General features: G+C 39.8%; 1 protein-coding gene across 1 annotated transcript; it reads right to left on the reverse strand.

Annotated features, from left to right (window-relative positions):
- Positions 1 to 1,799: 1,799 nt before the first annotated feature.
- tmc1 (transmembrane channel-like 1) lies at positions 1,800 to 14,181 on the reverse strand. Its single transcript, XM_051422972.1, has 20 exons — positions 14,004 to 14,181; positions 12,484 to 12,507; positions 11,826 to 12,297; positions 11,553 to 11,741; positions 11,322 to 11,412; positions 10,958 to 11,039; positions 9,995 to 10,101; positions 9,782 to 9,880; positions 9,538 to 9,680; positions 9,320 to 9,464; positions 9,030 to 9,224; positions 8,142 to 8,321; positions 7,912 to 8,064; positions 5,555 to 5,683; positions 5,318 to 5,385; positions 4,604 to 4,843; positions 4,395 to 4,520; positions 4,160 to 4,238; positions 3,469 to 3,604; positions 1,800 to 2,941 (listed from the first exon to the last, which is right to left on the reverse strand). Exons 1-20 carry the CDS (start codon positions 14,038 to 14,040, stop codon positions 2,721 to 2,723), a joined length of 2,916 nt encoding a protein of 971 aa, XP_051278932.1. The 5' UTR covers positions 14,041 to 14,181; the 3' UTR covers positions 1,800 to 2,720.
- Positions 14,182 to 19,237: the final 5,056 nt, after the last annotated feature.

The following is a 19,237-nucleotide window of genomic DNA, read 5'->3' on the forward strand; positions in this document are numbered from 1 at the left end:
TTTGACTAATTGAATCCATTTTTGCCATTGTTTCAGGACAGACTTAAGAAATGTGACCTTATACTTTCATTAACAGTTTGTGATTGAGCAGAGGTAAGAAAGATGTGGAAGTGAGGACTAAGGGATGAACAATAGTGCCTTATGTTCCTATCCATATTATATGTGTTGTTATGGTCAAATATCACATCTGACCTTTTGAATAATACAGGAGGAAACAGGAGACGCAAAGGCTGCCAACACACAGAGAGCTATGAATGCTCGCTTTCGAGGCTTGTACCTGAAAGACAAGCTAAGCCCTCAGGGTTGGGCTTCTCAAGTCCTCCTCCTGATTGTCTCCTTCACTTCCTAGAAACCATTCAATAATCCTCTCTACCCGGTATTCATCCTTCCTTCTCACTTAAGCTTGAAGAAGGCCTAGATTTATTCTTAAAATCCATTAACTAAAAAGCATCTAACTTCACTCTGAGACTCAATGCCAACCTTTGCTCCCCAAAGGAAAACTGAACACCCCTCCGAACGAGTCAAATCAGTGCTTGTGCAGCTCCACAATGTCTCACTCCTCCCTTCATTACTGGTAGTGAATAAGAGATGGCCATCGCGGTGCAGCGGACATTGAGGTATCTAGTAATGTGTAACCTGTCATGGCTCAGTTTTCTGCCACATTGTACCAGCATTGGAAGGAGACTGGGACAGAGCCAAAACACAACTCCAGTAGAAAGGATGAAGTCGTGGCTATCACAGAGTGGTGGCGGGGGGGGGTTGTGCTATTACCTGGATGAATAAGAGTGAGGAAGATTATGACGAAGAGTCTCCAGTATACAGGGAAGGTCAATGTCTCCTCAGTCTTTATTAAATAATGTGATTGACAATTCTTGGCCCATGATGAAAGAATAAAGCTTGGGGGCTTACTCCGTTCTCCAGTTCTCAAATAACTGTTGGATTAATACTTAATGCTTACTTACCATAAATTGATCATGAGCGTCAATGAGAGTGGATTTGACTGGCACTGTAATTTAATGTCCGTGGCATTAGCTTGTTGACTTGTTGTCTTTAAATGATTTAGACACACTTATTCCTCACTGACAACCCCCTTACATCGTACACTTCTTGAATTTCAATTAAACGTGACTCTGAGTGATTATCAATGTATAGAATTTCAGGTTAATAAAGTTTAACTAATGAGACAACACCGTTACTTTTAAATTTGCTGAATGACAGGTTGATTGACAGCAAGTGCAGAGCAGAATCAGCTGTCGGACACTGGATATGACCACGCCGTTATCAGATGATACGCAGACGTTCATGCTTCGTGATGAAGGTCAGGAGGCCACAGGGAATGGATTTATACTGACAGATCAAACCTGAATGTTTGGCACAGATTCGATGTTTCCAAAAAGGGCATAATCTGACGCTTTTTACGCGTCACACAATGTGTCATATCTGTGTTATTCAGCTGAAAAAACTCAGTTGAGTGTGTAAGTGCAGCCAGCGATGAGAGAGAGATACATTTAAGCCTCGCTAGCTAGGTTAAATGGCTTCCATGTCTAATGAATTGTTTAATACTTTGGCCCAGTCACAGGTCCAGGGACACCTGTGCCCAGTGTCTCAGTGTGAGAGGCCAGTCAGTGTGAATTAAAAAATAATTTCTAATTTTGAATATAGCTCAACTAAACTGTAAGGAAACTGAAAGATCGACTACAACCAAAAGTTAAAGCAAGGTGGTCATCTCCAAAGACAAAAACGATGTAAGAGTCAAGAATGGATCAAAAATAAATTAATGCAATTTAAAAGAACATTTACATGTTTAGTTCACCTATTTTAGAAACATGTCATTAATATAACTGCTCTGGATTGTTGCTGTGATAGGAAACATTAGGCCAAGCAGAGTTTATATGGAGACCTCCATATAAAGATGGAAGCTGCACATACAAATACATGCTAATATTTTCCCTGTTTCATACCCTCATTGGTGGAGTCAGACAATTTTCATAAGGGCTGCCAGGCTAAACCACTGTGGAGTGGCACAGAAATCCGTTTCTTGTTCATTTTTTTCTTGCAGGGCATGGTGCTGGACATTACGATGTTTGCCTTTGAGAATCTAAAATAAGCCTGTAACAGTTGTGTGGATGTGCAGGAAATAAGAGAGAAACAACAACATTTTATTTATTTATCATCATCATCTTCCACTACTTTTGTTAATTGTACTTGAATTTATGGTTTTTGTTACCCTCTTACTTTCGTCATCAACAACAGATTTTTGCATTGCTGTTTCCATTGATTTCTACTGTATGTTGAGGAGCAGTACAATGAGGTACTGCTAAGAAGTGTCACCAGTGGAGCTAGCAGAGAAATGTTTGAGCACATCAACATGTGAGCAGGCCTCAGCTGCCAATCATGACCTGAAACTCCCTTTTTTATACTTTTAAATAACTAATTAAAACCAAACTACTGCAGTCAGCCACCAAGGGGCGATCAAGATGTTTTAGCTTCACTTTTAGAGAGCTGTCTTGTCGTCCCTCTTTATATATAAGACATATGACGCATATATAACAACTGTAATGCAACATTTAAAGAAAATTATATTCTACTCATGTTAACATTTATTTAGTAAACAACTAATTTGAAATGTTACTAATTTTCTCAGGAGGAAAAGAGCCGTCAACACTCTCTCAGTTCTCAATAAAGTGCTCGGTTTTCTTCTTTCTTCGTGTTGTTTTCTCTCAGTGTCTCTGCAGGCTCGGCACCCTGTGCATCCTCGGTTCGCTTTGCCGAGGGAAACCGGGCAGGTACCCAGGAGCCCCGTGGTTGCCATGGTGATAGTTCCTGGGGACAGGGGCTCTGGTGGCTGGAAGTCCTTGTTCTCTAACCGGAGCAGGGGGGTTGCGTCTGTTCTTCCCATGATACAGCCTCTGACTGCTGCTGTGATTTTCTTCCTCATCGGCTTGAAGGTGAAAGTGAAGTAAAGAGAAATGTATCATTTCAGATGTGGGGGGTAAAAAGCTGCATACTGCTGTATAAATATATGATTTTTTTATTTTAATGATATGAAGAGTGTAGGAGAAACTTCTTAAATAAGCTAACACTAACAGTGTTAATGCTTAGATAATGTTACTTGGGGAAAATATTTAAATAGATAAATGATTAAATGTGTGCCAAGAAAAGGACTTTTTAATTGATTTCTATCAGCTGATTTATGGTAAAGATTAGAGGTCCACAAAAAAGTAAAAAGTTTATTTTTACATTCAAGTTTTAATATTCAACTCACTGTATTACAATTTAGTGTATTTAGTTATATATTTGACTTGTCTAATAACGTTTTACTATATTTTGTCAGTTTCAGGGCTCCATAGTTTGAGACCAAAGGTAAAGTTTAACAGATTTATTTTGTCTTTTGTTTACACTGGATATTTCTTTTCATCCCATGATTAAAAACATCCTGTTTCATTTTTATGCAGAGTTCAGTCTCACCTTCTTGGTCTTGTAGTGACGCGTTGTTGTTCTTTTGTTGCTCTGCAGTCTGTGATGCAGCTTTTCTGGCCTCCTCTAGGTCCATCTGTGCCTTCAGCGCTGCTCGTTTGTTCTTCTTCTTGTTCTCCTCGTTTTGCTTGACAGGGACACATGAGCAATTGCAAGAGTGACTGCAGGAAGCTGATTCAGACCACGTTGAGTACAATGTCCATCCACAGAGGTTTAGTTTTGTTTTAAAGTTAAGAAAGGCAATTAAGGCATACAGAACTGCACATCAGTTTTTAAATTATTTTCATTCAGCTGCTGCTTTTGTCAAGCAGCGTAGAGATGAATGATAATTGTTTAACCCACTGGTTTTTGGAGAGATATGAGCTGTTACTCTGCTGCTCTCTGCTGGAGTGATGATATTAATACAACTGTGGCCTCTTGCTGTCTATTTGTGCATCTACACACTGCTGGGATGTTTTAAAGCTGCTAAAATGGATTAGAAAAGCAAATCAAATGAAAGTTCCTGAGAATCTCTTACCTTTATTTGCCTGAAATTAAAATTTTCCATCTTTATATAAAATGTTAGAGGTTAACATTGTGATATTGTAATTTCCTGAAGTTTAATTACTTGAATTTCTAAGTGTGAGCTTTTTTTATTCCAGTGTATTCAAAAGCAGATAAATAAAATCTAATTCCAGGTTACCGTTTGTAGTTTTTTCTTCAGTTCCACATTAGCTTCTTTGTAGCTTTTGGATGTGGATTGCAAGTAATAAATGGCCAGTCTGAAAGACACAAATAACCATCAAAGAACCTTAAACTTTATCACTAAAAGGAAAAAATGACAACGTGTTTATACAAAATATCTTAAGCTGTGCAAATATATATATATATATATATATATTCATATTCAATCTGCTGGTGAGTGTTTGCTGACTCACACCATCAGCAGTATGAAGGGTAGCACCAGTCCAGGGTTAGAGGCAGAGCTGAACACTTTACTGAACCAGGCAGGGAAGTCCGACTCAAGAGTCTCTTGGATCACATCAAACATACGTTTCTTCCCACTGAGGAAAAGATAATAATTGTGACAGTGAGAGTCAAAGTAATCAAATTGTAAATGTAAGATCCCTCCAACGAGCATCCTTACCTGAAGGGTCCACAGTCAAAGGAAGGGGGGATGGTGACGATGGTGTAGATGGCAGGCAGAGTGGACAGGAAGAGGATGACCAGCAGCATGGCCATGTAGAAGTTGTTGGAGCCAGAGGCCTTGAAGACCCTTTCCTGGGGCACGTTACAGCACATCACGGCCCAGCACTGCAGGTACATGGACACGTGGAGTCGGAGGACGTTCAGGGCAGGCAGGCAGGGGGCATAGAAAGCACCCATCCTGGAGGAAAACATCAGGCTAAACACTGAGGACAAGTGTTATTCATTATCACTAAGTAGTTGTAAATAAAACACAAAAATGAACATTGACAGGTGCAATATGTAATAATGTGAAGCAATTTACATGTATTAATTGCTTTGTATTGCCAATGTGTGAACAGACTGTAACATAATTTGAAAAAATTCTAATGAATAAAATTAAATAGCAGCCTGACTGATTTCTGTGTTTGTTTCTGGGAAAATCCGAGGAAAATGAATGGCAAACCTGTTAGTATTATATTGATCTAAATGAGAAGACACATGACTGTTTTGGTCGATGCTCAGAATGATGCTCACTCGCGCCTACAGAGTGAAGAATGCTGACTGCAGTTCACATATCGGCCATTAAAAACAAGGTTTTTCTGAAAGTTCCTCACAGAATCTTTAATATGTCTTTTTGACCCTGCTAATTAAAATATGAATGTTGTTTTCTCACCATATCATTCCTTGATTGAAGATCAGGCCCAGGACGTTCCCACTGACGTCAAACTCAGAGTAAGACGGCTTTCACACGACACAAAGGAGACAAAAATAACTCTCCTGTGACTCATATTTTCATAACCAATATTTCATTCCACCTCTAGAAAAAGGTGCACATTATTTTTTATGTGTTATGACAAATAAATTATACACTGTGTAATTTCACTCTAATCAGTTTGAACAGATGACTCACAAATCCGGCCTCCAGGTCCCAACACCAGCAGTAGTTGAGAAAGCGAACGAGCACGGCTCTCAGGAAATCACCAATCAGCAGCGTGATGTAGGTTGTCATCGTATCAGATATGATCAGACGGACAAACTCCTGCAAAGGATGAAGCAGTCGTACATAATGATCGCCTTACAGAGGTTATACTTTTTCATTCACCTCTTAATCCCTGAGTGTTTCTTATTATGTAGGTTACTTTACCATGTTTAAGTATAAAATGTAACTACTATATGTCCTACCCAACAATAAAATACAACATATTTCATTTTTAATGCAAATCTTATATCATATTAACAATTTCTAAAGTTAGCTGAATTTCCATTTTTTAATTAAATCAGTGTTGAATACAATTTCGCTAATGGTGTATGAAGTAATAGTAATCAACATATATGTTGACCCAAAGTTAAAAAAATAAATAAATCCAATGCATTTTAAAAAGACTGCTCTATTAAACATGGCTGTCATCTCATCAACAGCCAGTCACATAACTGCCTCAGTGATGAAAACTGGTATTATGGTATAAAATGGTCATTGGGGAAGATGGTGAAATATAAAGAGACAAATTTTGAAATACAAACTCCTGTAATGACCTACAGTAAACTCTGTAACTATGAAAAGAAGCAGTGTGATATTTCATCCTTTCCCTCCAGCTAAACTGCATTTTACCTCGACAAGAACAGCTATGCTACAAACTATTTTCCACCTCGAAGAAGCCACCTTTACCCTTCGCCTCCTTCACCAGCCACCTCTCTCTCAACTGATGGGTGACTTTGCCAACAAGGTAACGTCCGTCAGTGGCCAATTCACAGAACCACTCAACCACAATCTTCTCCAGTTAAGGATGAGTCACTACTGCTTTTCTCCCTTTCACTGAGGAAGAGGCTGCCAAACCTCTACTCTCGAGTCGCCCCACCTCTTATCCTCTGGATCCTATTCTTTCGAGCCATCTCACCCACAGTCGTGCCTCTGATGACGCACATGAGAAATGCTTCACTGACTTCGGGTACATTCTCTAGGGCTCAAGTTCAGCCCGTTGTTGAAAAAGTCAACCCTAAATCCATCCCTTGTTGAAAACTACAGGCCGGTCTCACTACTATTCTTCATATCCAAGGTTGCAAAGCGTGCTCAGCCAAGGCCGCTATGCTTGATCCAAACCAGTCTGGTTTAAGAGGAGTCATTTCACTGAAACTGCACTGTTGTCAATCATAGAAACCCTGAGGTCAAAGAGAGGGGGATGCTTTATAGATGGTGAACCACCTCTCTGGTACAGCACGACTCTGGTTTGAGTCCTACCAGAGGGATCATTGAGGTCTAAGTGTCTCTCTCCACTGGGGTACTGCAAGGATCTGTACTTGGTCCCTTTCTCTTTCCAATATAAATCTCTGCTCACATGTTTTTTTCTTAGCACCGCTACGCTGAGGATACCCAGTTCTATCTGTCCTTCCCGTCGGATGACGACTGTCATAGCATGAATCTCAGCCTGCCTTAATGCTATCTCAAAATGGATGATAGAACGCCACCTTCAATTTAATCTCTCTAAGACTCTCCCAGCCAGTCTTCCCGTTCAGCACATGCTAAGAAAAAAGAGTGGAGATGTATATGGAGAAGAGAAAGTACCCCAGTGGAAAGAGACGGACTTGAATGATCCCTCTGTGAGGTAGGACCAGAGAGGTGTACCAGCTTGAAAAATGGCCATCATAATTGATGCCAGCTTGAACAATAAAACCTCTGCAAATGGTTCAAAATGCAGCAGCCCATCTGGTCTGTCAGTCAAAGACAGCTCATATCACTCCATGTTTTATTACTCTCCATTGGCTCCCTGTTGCTGCTCACATCCTACAGAGCGTCAACCATCCACCTGAATTCCCTCGTTCAGGTTTATGAACCTTTTTGTTCACTATGAGCTGAAAATGAACGACTGTCACCTCTCAATCCTTCTCTAGCTCTTTCTAAAAGAAATAAATGTCAAGTTACTAACCTACAGCCTTGTGGCACTTTGTGTCAGGTGAAACTGAGTGTTGAGGCACTTATTCTAAAAGGCTTCTCCTTGATCTACTGTGGCTTAAATGGTACTTCATCTGTACGTCACTTTGGACAATAGTGAATTAAATAAATGTAATTTTAAGTGCAAAAAGGTAAATGAGCTGTGTTTAAAAAATATTCAATTAAAATATTTCATGGTTATATTACATATTTTATATTAATTTGTGTGATTATTTCACAATATCCTATATTTTCATTTCATATTAGTCTCTTTGGGTACCCATAACTACATAATTACATAATAGATTATATATAGTTTACACACACAAATGCCCACTGACCTGCCCCACCATGGTCTCCCAACAGGGCCCTCTGGGCACATCAGCAGGCTGGATAGTGATGGGTGGACCAGTGCTGTTTTCTGATACTGTACTATTATAAAGACTGGCTTCCCATGTGGTGATATTAAACTTTACTATCTTTTCCTCTTCCCTCTGAAACACATATACTCAGGTTAAGTGTATTGTAAAATTATAAAGTATCTCACACACATTCATGCCCTAGTTCTCACTTTGAGGTTGATCTCATCCATGAGCGCAATGATGAAGGTATAGAGGTTTCCCAAGAAGAGGGCAAAGATACGACCCAGCTGCCACTGCAGGGCGACACGAGGGTGGTAGTTCTCCAGGGCACTGATGACGTCAAACAACATGGGGCAGAACATCCCCAGTAATGACATAACCATGTTCACCTGAGAAACATAAAGGCCCAGACTGATGAAAGCTCATATTTGTCTTACACATTACCAGTGTGTATATCTCTCTGGATTGTTTACTGTAACTCAGAGGTGACAAGCATTAGGTCTCATCTAAAAGTGACAAACTGTTCTAACATCATTCTGAACTATAAAACAGACATTCAAGTGAAGTAACAATAAGCAAAACACACTAGCTGTGTCCCCAAATCCATACTATAGTCTAATTCTAAGCATATTTTGTAGTATGTAGTGTATTCTTAGTAAAAAAAAGTGACATAAATAAGGTGTATTCAATACAGTGAGAATACACTCTGAAGACGTTTTTGAGCATGCTGTTGACATTATTCTCCACAATGCAATGCACAAAGTAAAGGTGAGGAACACTGAGGTGCAAGAAAGTTCGCTACGGTAAAAGCCTGATCCCCGCAGCTATTGCTGCTCTAAACAAAGGTGTGTAACCTGTCATGTATTATTTATTTGATTGTTTGTTTGTTTTTCTTTGTGGATTTGTTTATTGTGGATGGCGTGTTTCTTTGTTGAGTGTATGGTGTTGGTATGGTGCAGTGATGTGGACATGAATTTCCCCCTTGGAGGACAGTAATTCAATCTATATAATGAACTTCTTCAGCACATCTTGCCTGCTACTAAAATGATTCATACACTCTCTTTCATTCTCTGTCTCTCAATCTTTCTCATTACTACCTCATTCCTCTCCCACCAGGTGTGAGTATCCAGTCCATCAAGGGCAAACTTTTGAGAGCGACGCACTACAAAGTAGATGAGGTATCCACTTCCTGCTAAGCAGCACAAGACTAGGAAGTTGGCCAGCACACGCAGAAAACGAGTCAGATGGATGTTGTCATCCTTTCGGCTCTCTTGCTCCTCTAAGATTGCCTCCTGGAGAGGTAGAAGGAGGGATATGCAAGATAAATGTCAGATAAATGGCGTCAGGTACTACCTATACTGGATCAGCAACAGTCAGCGACACTTACCTTGAAGCTGGTGGTGATGGAGGCAAACTTATTGTCTGCAGTTTCAGGGTTTCCTATCAGGTAATCCCAGCTGGTGAACGTCTTCCAGCTGAAATTAAAGCTGTTATCATCTCCAACTCCCGACTCGTTAGCATTACGGGCCATCCTTTAATCAGAGATACAGATTCAGTATAACATAGAGGAGACTGATTCATTGTATGTAGTCATAATAAACTCACGTTCTTATGACCACCATGTAGCTATAGGCCACTGTTCCCACACCAACCAGGAAGTATGACAGAGGCATGCGGAACTTGAGCCAGCCAATGGCACGCTGGTTGTTGTAGTAACCATAGAAGAGGACTGAATACTGAGCGTAACCCTGTGGATACAGATTTTAGTTTGAGTTGTATTTTCAAATGTAATAATAAAAATCTTATTTCAAGAGCTTGGTGTGAGTGTAATGTTGAATAATGAACTGACTCCAAAGTCCCATAAGACAGCAAAGTCCATGGCACTGGCCTCCTCAGCCCTGGGGACGGTCTTTCTTGGGATGCTGCCATAAGGACGCCCCATTAATGCCTGTTAGCAATACACAGGAGGGCAAAGCTCGCAAACAACCATAAGAGCAATACTGCAAATACAATACAAGGAAATTATGAGTTGTTTCTGATTAAATACAGCCGTGTACAGTACCTCTGGCACCATGACTAGGCCAAAGGTCAGACCAAACAGGATCATGTTGATGCCATACATCCACCTCAGGAAGATGAAGTAAGAGGCAACTGAGGAGCCGAAATGACCTGAAGAAATAAAATGGTACACCAGTGAAGACTTTCTAAACACAGAGAGGATCTTTCACCCATTAGTAGCCTACTTACACACTGGGCAATAAGCTACAGTACAATGTTTATCTTTTCATTATTATTTATTATTTAACCAACAAAACAAATGCCAAAGAAAAATGCTGCAAATACCAAAAACACACAAAACCCCAAAACAACTGCAAGAGAGAAATGCTGCAAATTCACTCCACAAAACGGTATTCATATCAGCACAATGTATGTTAAATATGTTATAAATGCCCTGCAGGAAAGATTAATGGTGAGAATAGTGAGCGTAATAATAAAAGAGTAACTAATGTCTAATTCCTGTATTTTCAACTTTTCTATCAGGAAGCTCAGGTGTAGTCCTTTATGAAATTTAGGGCAATAAAAGAGAGGGAGAGAAAGACATTCTTTTCAAAGACGTGTCAGAAAAGAACAGGGAAGGAACAGAAACAGAAAATAGTGAAGGTATGCCCACACACGGTGACCGATGCAGACTCATTGTCATCTTTATGTCTTTCGGGTCTGGTCCCACAGGACTGGTCCATCCCTCAGGTCAGGTCCCCCATAATGGCCTGGCGCACTTCCATTTTGTGGAGTGAATTTGCAGCAGTTTTTCTGTTGCATTTGTTTTATGTGTTTGTGTGTTTTTAGTTTTGCATCATTCCTGTGTTTGCAGCGTTTTGCCCTTGTCAGCCACCGTAGAAAGCCCTTGCTACTGCACTGCACACAGTATATAAATCATCTTTCATAGTATAAGTCTTGAATATTCGACATGAAGCTGCAGACTTTTTGGAAGAAAAAAAATTCTGAGAAATAAACCAAACTTTACTTTCAATTTCCTTGATTTTCATCTCCCATGGAATGCAGGCAGTTTTGAAGTTTTCAAAGTCCCGTTGAAACTTCATCCATTTCTACAAAAGAAAGACAAATAAATTTTAAAAAATCATGTATTCAATACAATAATAATAATAACTTTACTTATATTGCACCTTGTAAAACTGTTTACAAAGTGCTTTGACAGACAAAGCAGGATACAAAGGCAAGAAAAAACATGGTAGATGGAAGACAATGATAATCAAAGATAATACAATAAATACAAAATAAGAGAGAATAAAACCAAACAAAGCAATAAATCACTATTATATAACATAGTCATTTAATGCTGTGTGATTCCTGAGTGTGTGATTCCATACCTTAGCCATCATGACCTTGTACGCATAGAGCTTCCTGCCTTTCCCTTTCCCCAGCGCTCCCTCATATTTCTCCACAAACTCCTGAGACTCCCTACAAGCAAGAGGATGATTTGATTCAGAGGGAATTGCGGCTCACATGTTGTATTACAGCTGATCCTGAGAAGGATTCTGATTGTTTCCAGGATCCTAATTCAAAGTGAACCTCAGTGATAACGCGGTGAGGGAATTTACCTCAAAGTCACAAGTTTCTTTTTCATTGACCAGGGTTTCCCCCTCAGACCTTGGATCAGTTTCTTCCTCTCGTCCACAGCCTCCTTCAGCTTCTCCAGCTCCTCCGGTGACAGAGACTCTGGCCTCAGCTCCTTCTCCTCACTGTCCTCTTCTTCATTGACATCTTCCTCACTGGTCTCCTGCTCTGAGCTGAAGGGACAGAAGGGCAGCGCGTTTAACGTGTCTGCACCTTTCTTGTGTGTATGATAGTTGTGAAACAGTTTACAACTTTACCTTGTTTCAACTACTCTCTTGTGCTTTTTCTTCTTCACTTCCTGTGTCTTCTCCTTCGCTGCACATTTACCTCCGTCCTCGTCTTTCTCTTCTTTTTTGGCACTCCCATGTTTCTTTTTTCCCTTTGCATTTCGTTCTTCAGCTTCTCCCTCCTCCTGCTCCACTTTTCTTGTTTTTTCATTCTTTATGTTCTTCTTAGTTTTTGCCGTCTTACCCGTTTTTATTTGGGCCTGCTCCTCCTCGTCCCTCTCTCTTCCTTCTGATTCTTGATAATTCTTTGCTCTCTTTCTCCTGCCCGCCTCTCTTTTCTCATGCCTGGCCTGTAGCTCATCTTCTCTTTCTCCTGCTCTTGATGCTCGTCTTCTCCTCCCTTTCCTCCTCTTCTTTTTCTCTCTATCACCGTCCCTTCTTTTTGCTCTGTGTCTCTCCCTCTCATGTTCCTCTTGAAAACTGGAAACTTCATCCTCGTCACCTGCAGTAAAGGCGCAGATGTTTGTTAAATGTTGCAGTGAGCATTAATGTAACACGGTGAACAGATTTATTTACCGTATAATATAATATAAACTCATAATCACCAAATTATCTTACAGTAATGTGAAGTTTGTCATCCATTACCCTAAGGCACCTTTAGTGATTCATAACATAAAAACTCACTCACCTGCAAATTCCAGTCCAATGTCAACTGTAGGAGAGAGAGAGATTATTTCACTGGGAAAATGTAAATTTTCTACACTGTTACAACTAATCTATTAATTTTATGCTAATTTACATCCATACTTCATGTCAACAGCAGTTCATTTTAATCTCTTTCTCTCTTTACACTGTGATTATATATTAAAACGATGCTTCCATAGATTGAAGATGGTGAAACTTTTACTGATATTACTCCCTGCTTTAAGCAGCAGAGGTAATGTGCAAATATTACTGGCCCATTTTTGGGGGAACTAAATAGTCAAGAGAAGAGCATGTACACCGACTTGTCTAATTACACCGAGGTAATCATAAAAGAGGAGTTTATTCTAAACAGCAGATAATGAGATTTCACAGTGCAGAGAGGTTATGAAGTAAACATGGAGTAAACAACAAAATAAACAAATAAACAAGACTTTCTCTTGTTAACAGCTAAAGGTTATCGGGACAGTTCTATTGGAGCAAGAGACTGACTTCTTTAAATGCTGAAAAGTTTATATTTTAAAGTCTGACTAACTTGTAATCCTTAATATTGCCAAAGAATATAATAATATAAATACATTTTTACAGTGTTGTAGCTGAATGAGCACCATTATTTAAACTTCTTTCTGAAAACATGCTCCAATATGAAATATTTAATATATTTTATTTGTATTATTTTATTAATTTCTGCTTTAATAATGTTTTCCTGAGGTAATCAGAATTTTTTTTTTTTTATAAAGTATATATAATCCCTCTATGACATAACCAGCCCTTCCTCCTCTGATGACTACAGTTTTTTAAATACAGTCCATTTTTCTTTTTCTTTTCTTAGGACACTGACCCCTTTCACTGCTAGAGCTTAGCCTAACCTTATTGTATACCTGCCTCTATTGTCCTGCAGTAAAGGGGGATCGAGAGGAAAACAAAGAGGACCACTGACAAATTGAGCAGATATTTATGTAGTCGGCCCTTTGGTGTGTGTCCTTAGTGTAACCGGAGTGGCCGGCACACGGGTCATTACGGCCGTGTGCAGCAGAGGGGCACAAAAGAGACAAACAATGGCCTAATGAAGGGAGACGGGGTGGCTAAGCCCACAAGGACGGGGGAGACAGCCAAGGGCCAGAGGCCAGCTCCCAAATATGCAGCTGAGTGAGGATGCGAGAAAATTCTGAGGTTTTCAATCGTTGGCTTTTTATTGATGATTGAAACCAGAAGTCCAGTGTAAGTAGCCACACGGTTTTTACTCATATTACTGAACTTCTTCTGTTAACTCAATAAATGTGGATGTTCTTGTCCACAAATAGGTTCAAATCTATGAATACAACTACACCATGAGCACAGAAACCAAAGGCTGCTGCTTTATTTCAATAATCAGTAATATTTCTTTCCAGTGAACGTATTATAGAAGATAAGATAATAACAACAGGCACAAAGAATTTACATCAACACGTTAAAAAAACTCCTGCGTCACACAAAGTGAAAACCAGAATAGCAGCTTGGTCTTACTGTCATTCTCAGAGGTGATCAGACTGTCTCGAGGCATCCTCCTCTCATGGTCCTGTACCCCCTTAAAGCAGCTGCCCCAGCATCCAGTGGTGCATACGTGAGGTTGAAATGAAAGAGCTGCAGGGTTTCAGTGGTCTCTCTCCTTCTGCATCTTTCACAGGGATGGATGCAGCTCATCGAAACCCACACAGCGCCATGGGAATGAAGGAGTGTGTGTTTATATATGTGTGTGTGTTGAGGGGCTGGTACATGATGAGTAACTCACATGAGAAGTTTACTTTTTCCTCACCACCCATCGACCCGAAACAGGGACAATGACAGCATGGAAACCCTAGAGCCACGCAATTTCACTAGTGATCAATTATTCAAAACAGTTATGACTGCCTTTATGCAGCTGTGTGTGTGTTTGTGAATGTTTATGAGTGTGTGTGTGTGTGTGTGTGTGTGTGTGTGTGTGTGTCAAGACTAAAACATGAGGGTTATGAGAGCAGCAGGCCTAAGCGAGGGTCAGTGTTTTCACCGTATCATAGCAGATGACTCAGCTGTTAGGGTTCACTGAGGAAGTGACATTTAAAACATCACATTCACCTCATGGCGCTGAATATCTTCTTGTGTTTTATCAGTGTGCAGATGGATTCTTGATTTTTGTTTATTCGCACACCCATCGGTTAGTTCTAGCTGTTTTCCTTCTGTTCCCACACACTGACCCTTGATTCACATTTGGGAATGAGCCCCGATGGCTGGAAGTAGCAAAACATAAAAAGTGCCAGTAAAAAATCAAGTGGGAGCCTGAACCTGAGAGATGTTGCCAAAGTATGACTATTCTTAACAAAGTATGATACATTAATCCATGACTTTATTACAAGCAGGTTTGATTGATGCACTCTTTACTCACCTATCATAAACTCGATTGTGAAACTTCAGTTTTTACAGAACTCTGCTGCCAGACTGTTAACAAAGAGGAAAAGAGCACATTATTCCTGTTTTAGCTTCCCTGCACTGGCTCCATATTTCTTTTAGAGTTGATTTTAAGGTCATTTTACTAACTTTTTAACCCCAGATCAGCCAACAAGAGGAGCTAGGGCTGACACCTTCTGGTCGATTGGTCGGTCGATGTGCTCTCATCCAACTCTCATTGGAAGGTTCGAGCTCAGTGATGGATCATGTTTTATGTTGTTTTAGTGTTAATTGTGTTGTTTAGCCTCCTGAACTTTGCTTTAGCATGTTGCTAAGTGGCTACCGCCTCAGGCTGGGAGAATTTGGACTAATGTTGTAAAACTGAGGGAGAGTCGAGAGGAACTGTGTGAACGTCTCATTTGAAGCCAACTAAATAACGAGAGCCTGAGGTTGGATGGCGGTAGCTGTTTTTACATGGGGCTTTGTCTGGAGCTGCATCGCTTTGTACTGCGTCAGCTTTGTTGAAACCCGTTTTGCCAGAGTGTGTATGCGTGTGTGTGTGTGTGTGTGTGTGTGTGTGTGTGTGTGTATGCGTGTGTGTTGCTACTGTATGTAAATCTACTTAATAAACACAATATGGCTAGGTTTGAAAAAGGCTCTGTGGCAGATTTAGTTAACCTAGATAAATCGGCCAATTGATTGATTGAAGAGTGGGTTGACTGCAGCCCTAAAAGTATCCCACAAAACAAGCGGGAAAACTGTGCTTCCAACACTTTAGATCTGCAGTTAATGTGTTACAACTTTATCTCTCCTCTATCGTCATTAATGCCTTTTTATCAGATCATTGACTCTATCTTTATGAAGTTTTTTTTTTGTATTTCTTACTGTTTTGTTTTTAATGCCATACTGTAACACGGTCTGAGCTGCATTTCATGTATGAAAGATTCTATATAAATAAAAGTTATTATAATTATTAGTTATTATTGGTTTGAATATGTGTCTTACAGGTTTATGTAAAAAAAAAAATAACTACAATATACCATCATTCAGTCTGTTAACTGGGCTCTTATTCTCAAAGTAATGGTAGTTATTTATGTGTGAGTTGTGCAGATGTTTCTGGTTACGGAACCATATGAAGCTGAAATTTCACAGTGTGTTAGTGTGTTTGGATCCTGGCTGGTGAAGAATATGAAATGAGTCACAGATATTGTCTCAGTCTTATGTGTCTGGGGAGGCTTCTGGACTAATTAAGCCATCTGACAAATCTGAATGTGTGTGTGCTCGCATAACAATTATGTGATGGAAAAAAATCCCATTTGGGAGTCTCACCTCCCATTTAGGGATGAAAAGCTGCCCACGAAGTAAAGCAAACTGCTACACCAAAGATTTAAGGTTTAGGTTAGTGTACTTTTCACCAATGAGATATTGCACTGACTTAATTATTTCCTTAGAGACGTATTCCATCTATAACATAACTTTCTCCTGAGGTAAGAGTTTGCCAAAAAAAGACTTTGAGAAGTTTGTGTATGCAGAAAAAAAACATGTGAAACCTCAGAGGTAAAATAACCAGTGTGTAGGATTTAGTTGCTTCTAGTGGTGAAGTTGCAGATTGCATTGAACACCACTCGCATCTGTATCTTGACAAATTGGGAATAAAAACAGGCTCTGAAGCGTGTAGGAGAAACTACGGTGGCCACAAAACTCCCTATCTAAAGCCATTGTTTGGTTTGTCTGTTCTGGGCTACTGTAGAAACATGGCTGACTCCATGGAAGGCGATCCGTTGCATCTGTAGATAAAAACGGCTCATTCTAAGTTAACAAAAGTCCTTTATTAAGGTAATTATACACTAATAAAAAACATACCTATGAATATTATATTCCATTTCTGCCAATAAATCCTCCTAAATGTTACACACTGGACCTTTAATGTAGAAAGAAAATTCTAGTGAGTAAGAAAACATGTGAGTATGGTGTCATACTAACATGACTAAAGAATGAGGCAAGCATGGGCCTGCTGTTCATAACACAGTAAGAAAGAGAGAGAGGTGAGTTCTAAGCCAATAAACCTGTAGAGGGCAGTGTTGCTCTGTACTGGACTGTCTTGGAAGCAACAGTAAAGGTTATCTTTTTTTTTTTAACCCACTTTCTGCATGTGTGTCTGTGTTTGTTCCTACATGCACGTGTGGAGAAAGGCCAGAAGCGTCACAGTGTACAAGTTCATCAACTCGTGTGTGCGATTTGGGGGCACAGAGAGTAGGAAGGGATATCAGTTTCCTCTTGCCAAACTTAGCTGCAGCTGGAGGGGGAGTCATTGAGCAGAGGGGTGAGGGAGGTCGTCAGGGTCACATGAGCAGAGACATCAAAACAAACTGCAAAGATGCATCTGACTGGAAATGGATACATCACTGCAGTACAGTCACGATGCTTACCTAGGGAATAAATTCTAAGTCTAACAAACTGTATTACAGCTTCTATAGTGGATAAAAGTGAGTACCACGCATAATATTTGATATTAAAGTTGATCCACGTAAATTTAAGGGAATGATACAAACTGTGCTATCAAGCCATGCAGATAGTTTTGGTTTATTTTCCCTGTGTATTTTGTCACCACCCCCAAAACTATGGGGAAGCTCACAGTGTTTAAAAAATGTGTTTTCCCAGAAACAATGTCCTGGGTTAGTCAGGATCATTCACAGACCTCGCTGTGAACGGTTTCCATTGGAACTACTTTCTACCGAAGAAATAAACTCCTCGACAAATGAATCCAAAATGATCTGAGTGGAGAGAAAATAGTTTTATTCTATTCAAATTTGGTTGAACAAGTGGGAGAAGGATTTTTACAGGTGATGTGGTCAGGCAATATTTGAATACACACCTTTCTGTCAAACTGAGGCTGAGCGTGATATATGGTACTTATGAAAACATCGGTAATGACTTTTTAAAATAGGAAATAAACATGGGAATCATAGGCATTATAGGAATCATAAGAACTGGCATATGCTTACTGGTTTAGAATAACTTTCTTTCCAGTTAGTTTAGACTTTATATTATAGAAAGTGCAAACCAGAGAACCTTTTGGTTCATTGCTTCATCGCAAGTTTGTTTTCACTTGCTACATTGTTAGAATATTTCAAATCTCTACTCCAACAGAAGTTGGGGGGTAAGAGTATTTTCTGTGTGTTGTTTTGTTTAGTTTTTTCCTTCTCCGTTGTTAAATTTTCAATAATAAACTGCGTGTGTAGAAAGACATAAAACCAGTCAGTCGTATCTTATCTTAATTTTCTTTTCTGTTCAAAAATGTATGAAATGGTAAAATGTTTGATGTGAAGTTCAGTGTCAGTAAAAAGGGATTTAAAAAATAATAAGAACTTTCTTTATAGAGAGAGATCATAAAATCTAATCAAAGTTAATCTGTCTGAATGTGTGTTGTTTTGTTCCTGTCTGTTCTCGAACAGCGTCCCTCGGAGAGCAGGAAGTGATAGGAGTGTGTGTCTGTACATACACAGCACAGTTTGTCTGTGCAGGGTTTTTTTTGTTTTGTTTGCGAAAACACTAAAAGCATTTATTGCTATCATTGTTCAACACAGTCATTAGACTGATTCATCTCACAGTTGGCTCGGTAAAAGGCTGCAAAGGGTCCTGCTTGTACTGTATGAGTCAACAGCAGCTTGGTAACAGATGATCTGTCTGTCACCACACTCCCTGCACACTAATGCAGGTTAGAAAGGCAGGGAAAACAACACAGACTCAGAGGAAGCATGTGTAGTGGGTTCATTATACTGTTTCTTGCTAAACGTTGTTATTATGCACAACAATGAAGAGCTGAGGAAATGTCTTTGAATCAAAGTTACCAGTACTTTGCAGTTGGTCAGGCTATCCTGTTTTCACTGTTACAAATGCACAAACACTGTCAGTATGACTGATTCTGCCTTTCTTACTCTGCTGATAACAATCAACAGTTGAACTTTGTATAGCAATAAACTCTCCTCAGCTCCACAACTGTTGACACTAAACGTAAAGCAGCATGGAGTTTTGGCCCAGAGGGCGAAAACTTGGCTGTTTTTGTCAGAGGCAGGAGGGAGCTGGGGGGGGAGTGCAGGTTTATCAGGTGTGACTCAGACTACTGACACATTTTCGCCAAAGGGATTCAGAATGAGCATATAGGGACTTGTCATTAGAGATGTATAAAGCACACAGTGTAATCTGAATGTGGTACAGGTTGTTTACCTGAAAGACTGTCTGGGATGAATGATTGCCTCTGAGCAGAGGTTAGACTTGTTTTTCAGTTCAAGAGAGACAACAGAGAAACTGACTACTACTTTGAATATTGCTGTTGG

Source organism: Dicentrarchus labrax, unplaced genomic scaffold (assembly GCF_905237075.1).
Source record: "Dicentrarchus labrax unplaced genomic scaffold, dlabrax2021, whole genome shotgun sequence".
Lineage (NCBI taxonomy): Eukaryota > Metazoa > Chordata > Actinopteri > Moronidae > Dicentrarchus > Dicentrarchus labrax.